This window comes from Cyprinus carpio, chromosome B4 (assembly GCF_018340385.1).
Source record: "Cyprinus carpio isolate SPL01 chromosome B4, ASM1834038v1, whole genome shotgun sequence".
Lineage (NCBI taxonomy): Eukaryota > Metazoa > Chordata > Actinopteri > Cypriniformes > Cyprinidae > Cyprinus > Cyprinus carpio.
In genome coordinates, this window is record NC_056600.1 from 16656439 (window position 1) to 16669756 (window position 13318).

Here is a 13318-nt window from a genome sequence, read left to right on the forward strand (position 1 = left end):
AAACCACTAAAACCCTGAGGCAAACAAAGACAAATTTCCTTCCTCATATTTAAGGCAGTTTTGGAGTATCAGAGTGTACATATACGTATGGACGTGCAGGGGTCGAATCAATCAGTCGCAATAGTGCCATGGGCGAAAAGGCCACTCAGACTTCACGATGGCACAGCTGCATGATCAATTTCACACCTGGCCCGCACCATTACATCACGGACACCCCACAATAACATCCACACATTTATAAATGAGTAGGATGAGGTGCTGTCTGCTCTATGGGACACCTGTCATGTAGGTAGGGCCCGTTGAGAGAGCTCGGTTACAGCCAGCAAACAAAAACAGGTTACCCGAGCCCACAGCTCCTCCCTGCACATCTCTCACATGACCTTACGGCACTAACAGGCCTCCCGGTGGAACCAGCTACCTGCATACGTGCTTAACCACACCTCAGCTCGATAAATATAAAAACATGCTATCTTTTACATTTATGAGTCGAGCAAACAGGTTTTGGAGTGTGTTTTGTCAAGTTTTAGCATGTGTGTGTGTCCCGGTGTGCGCAATGCGAGCATAAGCTGCGTCACCTGAGACTGCGATTGTGAGCCTCCTGCCTCTCTCTCCCCCTTTAAAACCTCCATCTCTCCTGAGGGGAGGTACTTTACTTCTCCATCCTTCTGTCAACACGGAGAACAAACAGACACTGCCCATGACCTCACACACACACACACACACAGCGTCGAGTCACCCATGCACAGGCTAGAATGCGAGTGTGACATGACAACCTGACAAAGAATAAGACAGGATGGTGAATGCAGCTGCTGCCGAGCTGTTTATGCTGATCAGAATTGCACGTTTTAATCTTTCAGGTCAATATTTACTAAAGTAATAGCTTTATTACACCCTAATACAATAAAAATCTTCACTTTTTATATCAGTTGTCACACACAACCTTCACCTTTCCATGCACACCCTGTCTTAAAAAAGACAGGTTATGCAAAACATGACACCATCGAGTGTTCATTCTGAACTCTTCGAGTTCATCCACCATGTTTCTGTCCGATGAGACGACAGCGTAGTTGAAATGCACTACGTTTATCATTTAAAAACAAACCAGGTTTGCGCAGCCAAGCGCGCTTCTGCTTCATTCTCCGCATGGATCAGTTCCCTCTAGTGTCGCTGTCGGAGTTGTGAGCTGTGTGTTGATGTGCGTAGGCTGATGTTCCGTCCTCTTTGCACAGCTGCACAGCCTCATTGTGATGTCACACCACTACATGCCAACGATTGGACCTCCACCTACAGGAAACGCCTGTCAGAAAACCACAGCCTGCACTGTACACGGTCTGCTCCTCTCGTTATCTGCAGGCAAGCACAGGCGCGAGCTTTTCCATGCAAAAAAAGGTGCTTTAGAAAAGAAAAAAAATACACATCAGCTTTTATACAATAGATGGCAAATCCATTCTTAATGTGCATCTTGATTCTCAGCCACGGTGCTGTCCTCCTGAAGGAAAAAGGTCCAAAGCATGTGTTTGGTAAGTATCTCAGACCTTCATCTCACCCGTGGCTGCCAAAGTTTGCACCACAGAGGCCGGTCTCACAGTTTGGCTAAGAGGGAAAAAAATGTAGCACATACTGGCTTCAACAAGAAATATGCACAAATTGGCATTTTCAGAAAGCTGTTGGAGCAATGCCTTGGTTTTTATTACGGAAAGCCCTTCTAAACACAACCAAAGATATAGCAACGGCGCTGCGGTTAACAAAGGTGGCAAGTAAATGATTTCTATTGATAAAAACACACGAATTTAGCATATGTTACACAGGATGAGGCCAACACGCAGTTAGGTGAACTTCAGCAAACTTTCCACAGACATGCATATGCTACGGCCAGTGGATGTGAGGTGAAAGGAGAGCTGGTGGGGGGTCTTTGTCAATGTCAAAGAAGAAACAATTGAGTCACAGCTGTTATCTCACAGCTTGACCCTTTAATTAAGCTATTCCACATGCCCTCAAAAGCTACAACAACATATGCATCAGGCCGAGGGAGAGAAACCGGACACATTAAGAGTGATGAAACTCAAACATCAGCATTCATATGCAGCGTGATGGCTTGACCCGCTGGATAACCGAAGCCCCCGATGATGTGCTATCAGTTTACGCATGAGCAGTCGCTCGCCTGCTTCCTATCCAAGATCAAGATTACATTTTTGCAGCATCATTGTCTATTCATTACGCATTAGGGCCCATGTTTACCCCATCAAACCACTCTGATGAATAACCACATTCTTCTGGACCTGTAAACTCCCCGCTGACCGGAGGGAGGGAGCAGTAATCATGAGAGAAATATGACACAGCCGTGTGGGTTGCGCTCTTTTTATACTGCAGTAAACTCAACGGCATCCTCAAATAAAGTCGTACTGCTCAGTGTGGCTGTTAAACCAAAGCTGTTATTGCCGAGTAGTTTTAAGAAGTAGATGGTTGTGCACGAGCTCGAGAAACATCTAGCTTCCTGTTAATGCGTTAGGTGAGGCAATGCACACATCTAGGTTTCTGGTACAACACAACCCTGCCTTTCACAGTCATGAATTTCCAGTAAGGTAAACTAAGTCACAAAAGAATTTCCTAGGGGTGGGTGGTTTGATGAAAACCTTATTTCGCAATATGAGTCATTTTACTTCATAATCAAGTTCATTTTGTTATTTCATCTTTATCACAAATTAGAACAAAGATGCAGATAACAATAGGAGAAACAATATAAGAGAGACAACTGAAAAAATATACGTTGCAGTAAGTTTTTTTCAGATCTATTTAACAGCATCATGTAAGAAATACTACGGAAATCAAATCAAACGTTACAAAAAAAATCACTGCACAGTCTTCACTCTTGTGTCTGTGTGTGTGTATATATATATAATAAAGACATAACTGCCTCAGTTTATTTGAACGTCGGTTCATTTGTGGGTCCGTTTGTAGTTCAATTTCCTCGTGATCTGTGAAAGCAATGAAGTCCCGGTATGCTTTGAATGGACCAGCATAACAGTAATGCTTGCGGTTGAACTAAGCAGTGTAGTACTTGTATATTTTTTTTTTTTATATAGGCTAGATTTATTATCATTATTACCCACTTCATCTTCCAAAATGTCCAGCAGGTCAGACTCGAGTCTGGGTTCTTGTGAAGTTGTGGCGTGAACAATAAAGGGTCTGAGACCACTGAAGCGCTGAAAAGAACCAGGTTCTCTTGAGTCCACTATATTGTGAACACTAAAAGGACTGAGATCACTTTTGGCTGGTCCCCTTTAAGTGAGCTGGATTTGGTTCCTTTAAAACACCCTTAAATACACTTTCCCTTGCAAAGACAACCATTATCTTCTAATCCCATATGAAAACTACTATTTGAATGGAATAACTATATTGTTGAACACTGTAAAGACAACAACAACTGGTCGTTTATGACACTTTGCTTCAGAATGAGATGATTTGTGTCGTGTATACATCTATGAAGGTTCATCAACACGGGCGCACATCTAACGCACTCATATGTGCTAAAGCGTTCAGTGGACGTGTTTTTCTGGTGTGTGTTGTGCACTTGCCCGTGGGTGAGTGTGTTGGCGCTGCAGTGTGTGTGTGTGTGAGAGCTGATCTAGGGGTGTGGAGGCTTTCATTACCACAACATCAACTCATCCGCCATTTTCACTAAGCATCTGAGAGGAAATACTGCGCTCGAAGACTCGCTGAAATTTGACAGAAAACGGCCAAGATAACAAGAAACCCGCCGTTTCACACACGCTTAAGTATCTATTTGTCAAATGCGCTGTTTGTGTGCTGGAGCGAAGTGTTTGCGTCGTTTCTGCGTAACGTTAGCTAGCGATTCTGACCGACGACGACTAGCTTACCTCACAACACACGATTATCTGAGGGGAAAGTGCGTTTTAATTACTTCTTTTTGCGTTTAAATCGATAAATGATCGGTTAGCGCGTCTACAGAGCTCAACTAACCGCGTCGGGTCGCCTAAGTTAATTCAACAACATCCTCACAAACCGCTAGTCGGTGAAGCTAACCGCTTAGCTTGCTAGGCTAATGCGCATCGATGTGATACGCTAGAGCGTTTAATTACCTTACATGGAGGCATAAATCAAATTTCCAGTAATAAATACCGAACACAAATCGCTCTAAGCCTACAAACGCGTCGAAATGCGGTCTATTGACTACAAACGGCGTAACTGCGCAGTTCGCTGGTGAGGCAGCGCGGTTCCGGTCCAGTTTGAGGAGAAGCTAAAGCAGATCTGACTACATGAACCGAGCCCGAACCCCTCCCCCACGCCTGCAGCACTCATTATCAGCACACAACCACACAAAACACATGAGACAGACACTAAGTACGCGCTGATTGTATGTCCTCTACGCTAAATCTACACAATATCACGCTAAGCAGCACTAAGTCAGTCATATTCTCCGCAGCGATTAGCGCAAGTCCAAAAACAAGCCTAAAATCACATCGTGTTTACTAAGGGTCTTACTGCTTCGAATCAGTGCCAGTCAATAGGCTTTAAAACGTGTGTTTGTGGGCTAGGTATGGGGTAAGAGTGTACCTAGTGAATGGTTAGCCGGAGTTGATAGGTGTAAACAAAAGCCCTGTTGTTGCAGGCTCTGTCAGAGCACAACGTGCCATTTTAAACATTTCACTCCTCTCATTCTCTAAAACGCACATCAAAACACGTGTAAACGGTTGTAAACATGTGCACATCGCCATCAGGGTTAGTAGATAAGTGGCGGGAGCAACGCATCGTGGGACGTGACCACGACTTCACAGAAATGGAAACACTCTCGAGCAGTTTTTTGTTGCACATCCCAGCGTGTAAAGAGATTAGTGGAGTCTCGAGCGGGTTCGTTCTTGGTCGGTCGGCTAACTCGCTAGCACTTCTCCCGCGACTGCTGCCGCGGCCAGCAGCTTCCCAACAACGACGACGAGTTTCCGCCGCTCTCGTGTGCAGCTTTTCTGCCCGGCCCCGCAATAAAACAGCGTTACAATCTGAGATCTGTCCTTTTGCGGGGCATTAAAGGTGGTGGGTGTGAGCTAGCTAGCCACCTTAGCTGCTAAATTAAGTCATACACACACACACACACGCAAGACACACACTGCTCGCATTGCCCTCTTTACAACAAGCCAGGTGGGGTTTACACCTCAAAAGGAGGGCTGACAAACGCACAGCAGCGTTGTAATTACATCTAATTGTACCAAACTAATAACACAAGCTCACAATTTCAGCATGTAACGTACACAAGGATGGGAGCCTCTTCAGCAAGTCACTTAGCCACTAGCATCAACCAGCCGTCTCTTATAAACAAACAGATAGCTGTGGGATTACGCCAGGTACTCACCGTTGATGTTCACTGTAATAACTGTGAATAGAGACACGGGGGACTCGGGTGAGACCCCGCCGCCTGGTCTAACAGTTACCACACAACCAAAACAATACTTCGCTCTCCACTGCGGATGTGTAACAAAGCTGTACGGATCGCGCTGTTCTGCTCTTGTATTTCGCTTCGTGGCGCTCTAATCCAAACGGACTGTTAGAGACTGTTAAACCCCGACAATTTTGTCCATATCTGTGCCGACAGTTAGAAACTGGATCCCTTCAATCCTGTCTCTTTTCCCTGTGCAAAAATGGCGGCCCTGGCAGAAGTGCCGTGGCCCCGCCTCCCCCCGCTCACCCCCGGCTCTCTGTCACTGCGCGCTCCGCCTCCGATCCGCGGGGTTTCCCGGAGCACAACCTCAGGGGCGGAGGGAGAGTTCATCCGCGGCGAGCACCATAATACAGTCCCAACATAGCAAGCCCGCAGTACCACAAAACCAGTCATAGGGGTTCAGTTTTTTGAAAGTGAGATTTATACCGCATCTGAACGCTAAATAAATAAGCTTCCCATTGATGCATGCTTTGTTAGGACAGGACTTAATTTGCCTACAAACTAGGGCTGCACAATTAATCAAATTTCTAATCGCGATTACAAGTATCGATGCCACGATTATTCGTTCAAAGCGGTCCACGAGTCCACATATGTTATTCTGCGTGCTTAAGATGCTTTTTTTTATTTCTACATGTTATCTTAAGGGATTTTCCCTTTATTTTAATTTTAGTTTTAGTAATTTTAGTGTAACATTATAATACCATTCATATTTTTACTTTTTTATAATTTAAAGAACAAACCAATCCGATGTATATTTGACATTTGAGGCTTAATACTATAGAAAAGCACTGAAAGTTTTTCAGTTAGAGTGTTTTAAGCTTATTTTCATATAAAAATACGGCACACAGTTGCATCAAACAATGGTATAAACATCATTCAGTGTAAATTGCGATAATCGCAATTACAATTTCAAGGGAATAATCGACAATCATGATTTTTGTCATAATTGTGCAGCCCTGGTAAAAAGGCATATGTGGGGGCACAGTGCTGTTTATTACAGGGTTTTTAACAGTCGTGTGTTGTAATGAGATGTCATATATTGTGATTAAATAGTTTGTTGCAAACATTTTCATAGTAAAATGGTATTTAAGTCAACTCCGTTACATATGCGTGTTTATATTTTTTTTTAAACCAGTGCAGCATATATAACTGGTCGGGTAACTTTAATCGACAACTGCTTAGAATTAACAGTTCAGTTGACTCATTGAAAATATGTGACCCGGGACCACAAAACCAACAAAAAATAAATAAAGCTGAATAAATATGCTATCCATTGATGTATGGTTTGTTAGGATGGGACAATATTTGGCCGAGATACAACTATTTGAAAATCTGGAATCTGAGGGTGCAAAAAAATCTAAATACTGAGAAAATCACATTTAAAGCTTTCCAAATGAAGCTCTTAGCAATGCATATTATTTATCAAAAATGAAGTTTTGATATATTTACCGTGGGAAATTTACAGAAGGTCTTCATGGAACATGATCTTTATTTAATATTTATTTGATTTTAGGCTCAGCCTAGAAGGGAAAAAATAATGGATAAAAATACAGATTATGGTGAGCAGTGTTGGGAAGTACATGTAACTAAATTACCTTATTTAATTACAAAATGAATGTAATTGTAGTAATAATAATTATTATAATCTTAACACAAGGACTTCCAAACTGAATTAGATTTTACATAAATGCGCCAGAGCAAATCTAACTACTGCCATAATAAGTTATAGGGTGCCCCGTTTCGAGTACTTGTCGTATTGTAGTATAAATAATGTGCGTAGTGTGTCTACACTGAAATCTCAAAAAGAAAAAGTGAAATCCCACACACTACCAATACTTGCAAAAATATCAAAAACAGTTTTTATTGACAACGTTTTGGTCTCGCAACCTTCATCGGGTATATTTAAATATACAGTTGTGAGCACAATCACATTAAAAAGACGGCACGACCAATCACTGCGAAGGACCCTCAATTACTAATAACAGTCAATGAATAGGAATACATTATTAACTCCAATTCATTGTATACAAAAAAGAAAAGGGAACCTCAAAAACCAAGTTGATGCACTTAATGAACTAAAACCTCCATACCATAATATAATGCAAGTCACATGATTAGAGGTTACATTCATGTCCTAGCACAAATGATCCCAAAGTTTGTCTGAAATCCTAAAATACAAGAATGATAAAGGAAGAATTTCACATTTGTATCTGCATGTGTACATGGTCTTATTTTTTTATATATATCGGTTCCTGATGTGGAAGTGTTATCGTCAACCCTACATGTGTTTCCTTTATTATGGAATCTCTTCCTCCATTTTCAGTATCAAAATGTATGTCAAAACATATATGAAATAATAAGAGCCAAATACAAGAACTGAGTGAAAACAAAGCCGAAGGCAGCCTACACAAGTCTTTGCCTACTACAGTTGAATATGAACACCTACTTGTGAGGCCCAAAACAGAAAATGGTTGCAAATCGGTTATGTAACCCTTTACACAAGTGCAGAATTTCTTTCTTTTTTTGATAACTGAAGTGGGATGACCACAATAATAAACAAAAACATCTGCAGATTGTAATGAAAAGATAATATTTCCAGAGAACCCACTCTTTTGTTTTGTTGTTGTTGTACTTTCCTTTTTTCCCATTTTCCATCAAGTTCATGTTGATGCAATGCACCTATACACTTTATATGTGTATATACACATCGCATACATTGATATCATATTGTTGCACGGTCTCCAAATGTTGCTGTTCAACCAGAAGGCTTCGTTCGAGCAACTCACATCTACACACAGACACCCCTCCCCCATACTGAGCTGATCTAAACAGCATCCTCCTGCGCATGCGCAGTCTGTGCTATAAAACCATCCACTAGCAGCTGAAGAGCTATGCAGCGCAGAGTGGAGATTAAACACAGCAAGACAAAGCAAAAAGCTGCGATGTGACGCGCCGATCATCGAATTTGTACAGTTGACAGGAACCCGAAACTAAAGAGATAGTTGAACCGAGCTGTTGTATCGCACAGGATTGCCTTCTACGCCAGTCAAATCATCTTCAGGGTTTAACTCTCGGGACGTTTGTGATTATAGATGGACGTAAAGACGGGCTACGTTTCAACCAGTTCTGGAGCTAGGGTATTATTTCAGTGTCAGTATAGTTCATTTTGTTACGCTTTCAAAATGGCGATGTTCTCCGCTCATCCCCCGCCTCCCTGAAAAGAATGAATGACATTGCCCTTGACCAATAAAACGCGTATCGTCCTGTTTTCTCGGCGCTGATTGGCTACAGATGACATCATCTGAATTCCATTTGTGGGCGGGCTCTGAGCTGAGAGGGGCGAGCGGCGCAACCGGAGAGCCGACCGTGTTTGTTTGTGGACGACAGTAGGGCGCCGTTCACGCCAACTCTCATTAACTTTAATCTCAGCGGATCTCTGAAACACGGCGCTTTAGAAGAGCCCTTTCACGGAGTTGCTCTCCATACAAAATTAGCTCGTGTCGCGTCACAAAAATCGCAAGAAGATGGCGTCAGCGCTCCTCGCGGCACTACACAAAGCGCGCACAGGGCGGGGTCACGGGCTTTCCAGAAAATATCATCGCCGAAAACCGGATTCAGCGCCGTGAGAGTAACGTTACATCATCAGCCGTGTGTTTTAAACATGCACGCTGGCGACGAAAAAGCCTGATGTGCTTTTGTCGCCTCCAGCACCGGAATATAAAAGCAGTGTTTTGGACGTTCGTTCAAAAGAACCGGTTATAAACGATTCAGTGATTCTTTTTCTTCTGCGTCATGACGTAATTACGTGGGGCCTAGCAGCATGACGTGACAAATTACGAGTTAAGACATCACAAAGGCATATGTAGTGCTGTTTATTACAGGATTTGCTTATTAAGAGTAATATTTTGAACAGCCTTGTGTGTCGTAATGTCAAATACTGTGATTTAAATAGTTCGACGCACACATTATCCGTTACATATGCGCGTGAATAAAACTGTCACGCAGTTAAGTACGTTATTTTGAAACCAGTGCAGCAATCATACCGGTCGGCGAACTTTAATCGTTCAACTGACTCATCGAAAATCAATGTTGGCCGGGAGTTCATTTCATTTATATACTTTCATGTGTGTTTTGGGGAATTTTTAAAGGGCACGGTTCTATTCAGAGACGTTCTTGAGAAGTCGCGCATTACGTCACAATAACAGCCGCATATGAGCTGCAACAAAAGAAGCGCATTTCCTGTTTTGGGGGCGATCAGGAAACGTCTCGTGTGCAGAAAACATCCCGGCCGAGGGTTCAAACATCGTCGTCGTGCGATGCCCGATGCCTCGAGTGATCGGTTTCTTGTGTTCGCTGAAGCGGAGGTTAGAAGGTGACGTCTGGACTAAGCTCTTCTTCTTCCTCGGTGCTCGTGTTTCAGAGCAGAGCCGCCATGTTGTCGCAGCTCGGGGAGGATCAGTAGTAAATGGCGTATTGGAGCACTTTCTGTATTAGACAGCACTGCTTACTGAGTTGTAGTTGTTTTGTACCAAGTCCCCTAAGCCCAAAATGCCTGGTTTAAAATTAATTCCCAAGCAATTTCGTTACTAACATTTTTAACTTAACTTTTTTTTTAACTTCAAATTGCATTGAAATAAGCAAACTTAACCCATAAAGCATACTGTATCTCATTTCTAAGCCCTGATCAAAAATGGGCTGAAGAACCTGTTCTACACAATCTTCTACATCTATTTGAATTTAAATCTTACTAACCCATTATTGATGCAACCTGCTATACTCTTAGAAATGTTACTGATTTACAACATTTCATCTACACCAAACTGCATATTTTTGCTCTGTATGGGCCTCTGAGTAAGACTGATGTGTGTGTTTTTTCCCCCTTCTCAAGTATGAGCACCTCAGTCACTTATACTCCATCCCCCGATTATAAAATACATTTGTGTCTTTTTATAAAAATGACTTAAATGTCCTAATCGAACTATGACCTAATCCTGGTTTAGTCTAAGCCCTGTCCCTGAAACCAGGCCTGCAGGCCATAATGATACATATTCAGATTATTATTTTGTTTTTATGTCAGGGTTTAAAGGGTTAAGATGCTAAAATTTGTATCCTGAAAACTGTTTCTCTTTAAACAGCGCTTATTTATTTGTGTTGACATGTATTGCTCTTTGTGCAAATAAAGTACTCTTTCTCATGTAACGATCACTGGTCTCCTGTGTGCTGGTGTCATTAATACAATTTCCTCAACCTTTCTTCATGTGATGCATATTATAAAATAAATAATAAATAAAAATCCTTCTTATTGGTTGACTAACTGAGTGGATTTTAACATAAATGGAAAGAAACAATAACTGTAATTAAAATACACTTTTACACACACTAATGAACTCAATAAAGAAATGAATGGCTAAATCAAGCGTGGTTTATATTAGATCGGTTCAGTGTTGTTCTCGGCGGGTGTTTGGCGCCCTCTAACGAGCAGACGGCGAGTAGCATCACCTCGTCTTGTTTCAAGCGACCAATCACAGCGCTCGTTATTAGCAGGCCAGACCCGAGGGACGGCCGCTGGAAAGGTGACATTCAGCTGTCTGCTCACCGCGGCTCCTCCGACCCAAAACTAGTTGTGAAAACGGAGTGGTGGCACAAATATAAGCATGTCTTCTCTCAGGAGGACGGCGGGTGTGCTGCGAACAGGCCTGCAGCTCTTCAGACGCGCGGCTCCGCAGATGAGCGTCAGAAAGTGAGTGTTTATAAGCTCGAAGCTAACAGGCTAAACGTGCTGCTCGAACACAGCCAAGGCTGTAGTCTGCTTCTTACAGGTCTAAATAATACTGAAGAAACAGCGCAGGTTTACCAGTAAAGATTAAGATGGTTGTATATAAGCAGAGTGTATATAGAGGTTATCTTTAGTAGAAGTTGGTACAGTGATGGTATCAAACTAATACCGTGGCACTGCATTTTTACTTTCGTACATACAATGGTATTTGCATGGTACTCCAAAATACAAGGTCCAGAAATATGGTTGTTGATATCTAATATAAAGCATTTACTCATATTTAAAAGGTAATTCCATGTATATTTTTTACTTGTTTGTTCAATGCAAATAAATGTTTGAGCTTTGTAACAACCAGACACGTACAAAAATGTGTTATGTATATGTTAGAAATAAATGTGATAATTTGTGACAGATGCAGGCAGGCTCCTGCGAGCCTCTTACACATGTTCTGGACATGCACGAGTTTGTATAACGTCTGGAAATTGAGTTTTGATGCATTTTCAGAAATAATGGGTTTGCCAATAGACCCATCTGCTTTTATCGCTATATTTGGTGTTAAAGCACAAAACATGCGCTTAAGTAGCTGTAACTGTAAGATGTTAGCTTTTTGTACACTACTCGCCAGAAGGTTAATGTTGCTTAAAAGGAAAGACCCCTTTCCCCTTAATTTCCTCCATTGGATTAAAGAGATCATGCAGTATCTTAAACTGGAAAAAAAAAAAAAAAAAAGAAACTGTCTTCAAGGGTCTTCCCAGAAATTCTATGCAATCTGGCAACCTTTTTGGTGATTTGTTGAAAAATACAAGTAGGGGATACAATCCCTTCTTTGTACAATGTAAATGATACTTTATGTGTGATGGGTAAAGGGTTGGGTTGGGGTATGTTGGTGTTATTTCTGGCCTTGTTCAAGAAAAAAAAATAATAATTACAGAAATAATTGAGTATAATAAATATGAATAAAAAATAAAATCAAAACTACACTTAAAAAACGTAAAAATATTGAATTGGCTATTTTATGTAAAATTATTTTTAAAAATTATTTTAGGTGTTTTCATTTATTTACAAATATCCATATATTTGCTCAGCTTATTAGTATTAGTGTGTATCATAGTTTATAATACCATGGGTTTTATTAGCACTGCTAGCCGTTACATTTTACGTACTAGCTGGTAATCTTTCTGACGGTTATGTTTTAGGGCAGGAGGAGGCCCTCATATTGAACCCCAATACAGACAACCTCCTCAGCTCACCAAGAACCAGAAGTTTCAGGCAGAGCTGCTCAGCGGCGCCATGTGGTTCTGGATCCTGTGGCATTTCTGGCACGACCCCGACGCCGTACTGGTGAGTGGAAACTGCCTCCAAATAGACGTTTTTAAACATTTGATCATAAACAGACTACCAGCCACTTAGCTAAATATCTCTTTAGGGTCATTTCCCCTGGCCGGACACTTCAGCATGGACGGATGAGGAGCTGGGAATCCCACCTGATGACGAAGAGTAGATTCGCCCTCGACAACCCAATGTACATACGCATTTAAAGAGATAGTTCACCCAATAATGAAAATTCTGACATTAGTTACTCAGCCTCATGTCGTTCCAAACCTGTAAGAAACTTTTGTTAATCTTCAGAACACAAATTAAGAGATATTTGAGGAAGTCCTAGATCTTTCACATCATATGGACTATTTAAACGAATGATAAAACTTGTCAGTTGTGTTGCTGTTGCAAGTTCAGAAAGCTCTTGGATTTTATCAAAAATATCTTAATTTGTGTTCTGAAGATGAATGAAGGTCTTGCGGGTTTGCAACGACATGAGAGTATTTAATAACAGAATTTAAATTTTTTTGGCAAACTAATCCATTAACAGAGGAGAAATAGCTTATTTCTTCAGTGCAGATACCTGCTGTTGCCACAGCATGCATGACTGATGTTTCTCTTCTCTGCTTTGCAGTTGCAGATGTGCACCAGATCGCCAAACCTGCGCATTTTCTGTAGAGGAAACTGAAAGTTCCTGTTATGTATATGGACTTATTATCAAGTCTAATTGTAAAAGTTGCATTATAAAGTATAAATAAAAGCCACCAACGCAT

General features: G+C 41.6%; 2 protein-coding genes across 3 annotated transcripts in view; one reads left to right on the forward strand and one right to left on the reverse strand.

The window, feature by feature from the left end:
• LOC109066409 (inactive histone-lysine N-methyltransferase 2E-like) overlaps positions 1-5334 on the reverse strand; it is a 35654-nt gene extending 30320 nt beyond the window's left edge. Inside the window, exon 1 of the mRNA XM_042722219.1 lies at positions 1103-5334. The gene's annotated coding sequence lies outside the window, so the exon portion shown is untranslated. The remainder of the gene's footprint in view (positions 1-1102) is intronic.
• Positions 5335-10978: 5644 nt separating this feature from the next.
• LOC109050708 (NADH dehydrogenase [ubiquinone] 1 beta subcomplex subunit 2, mitochondrial-like) lies at positions 10979-13317 on the forward strand. 2 transcript variants are annotated; one of them, XM_019068280.2, is made up of 4 exons: positions 10979-11192; positions 12425-12569; positions 12655-12750; positions 13180-13317. In XM_019068280.2, the coding sequence occupies exons 1-3, from the start codon at positions 11107-11109 to the stop codon at positions 12727-12729; spliced, it is 306 nt and encodes a 101-aa protein (XP_018923825.1). In that variant the 5' UTR covers positions 10979-11106; the 3' UTR covers positions 12730-12750; positions 13180-13317. The 2 variants fall into 2 exon arrangements, with proteins under 2 accessions (XP_018923825.1, XP_018923827.1); XM_019068282.2 differs by having other exon boundaries at positions 13186-13317.
• Position 13318: the final 1 nt, after the last annotated feature.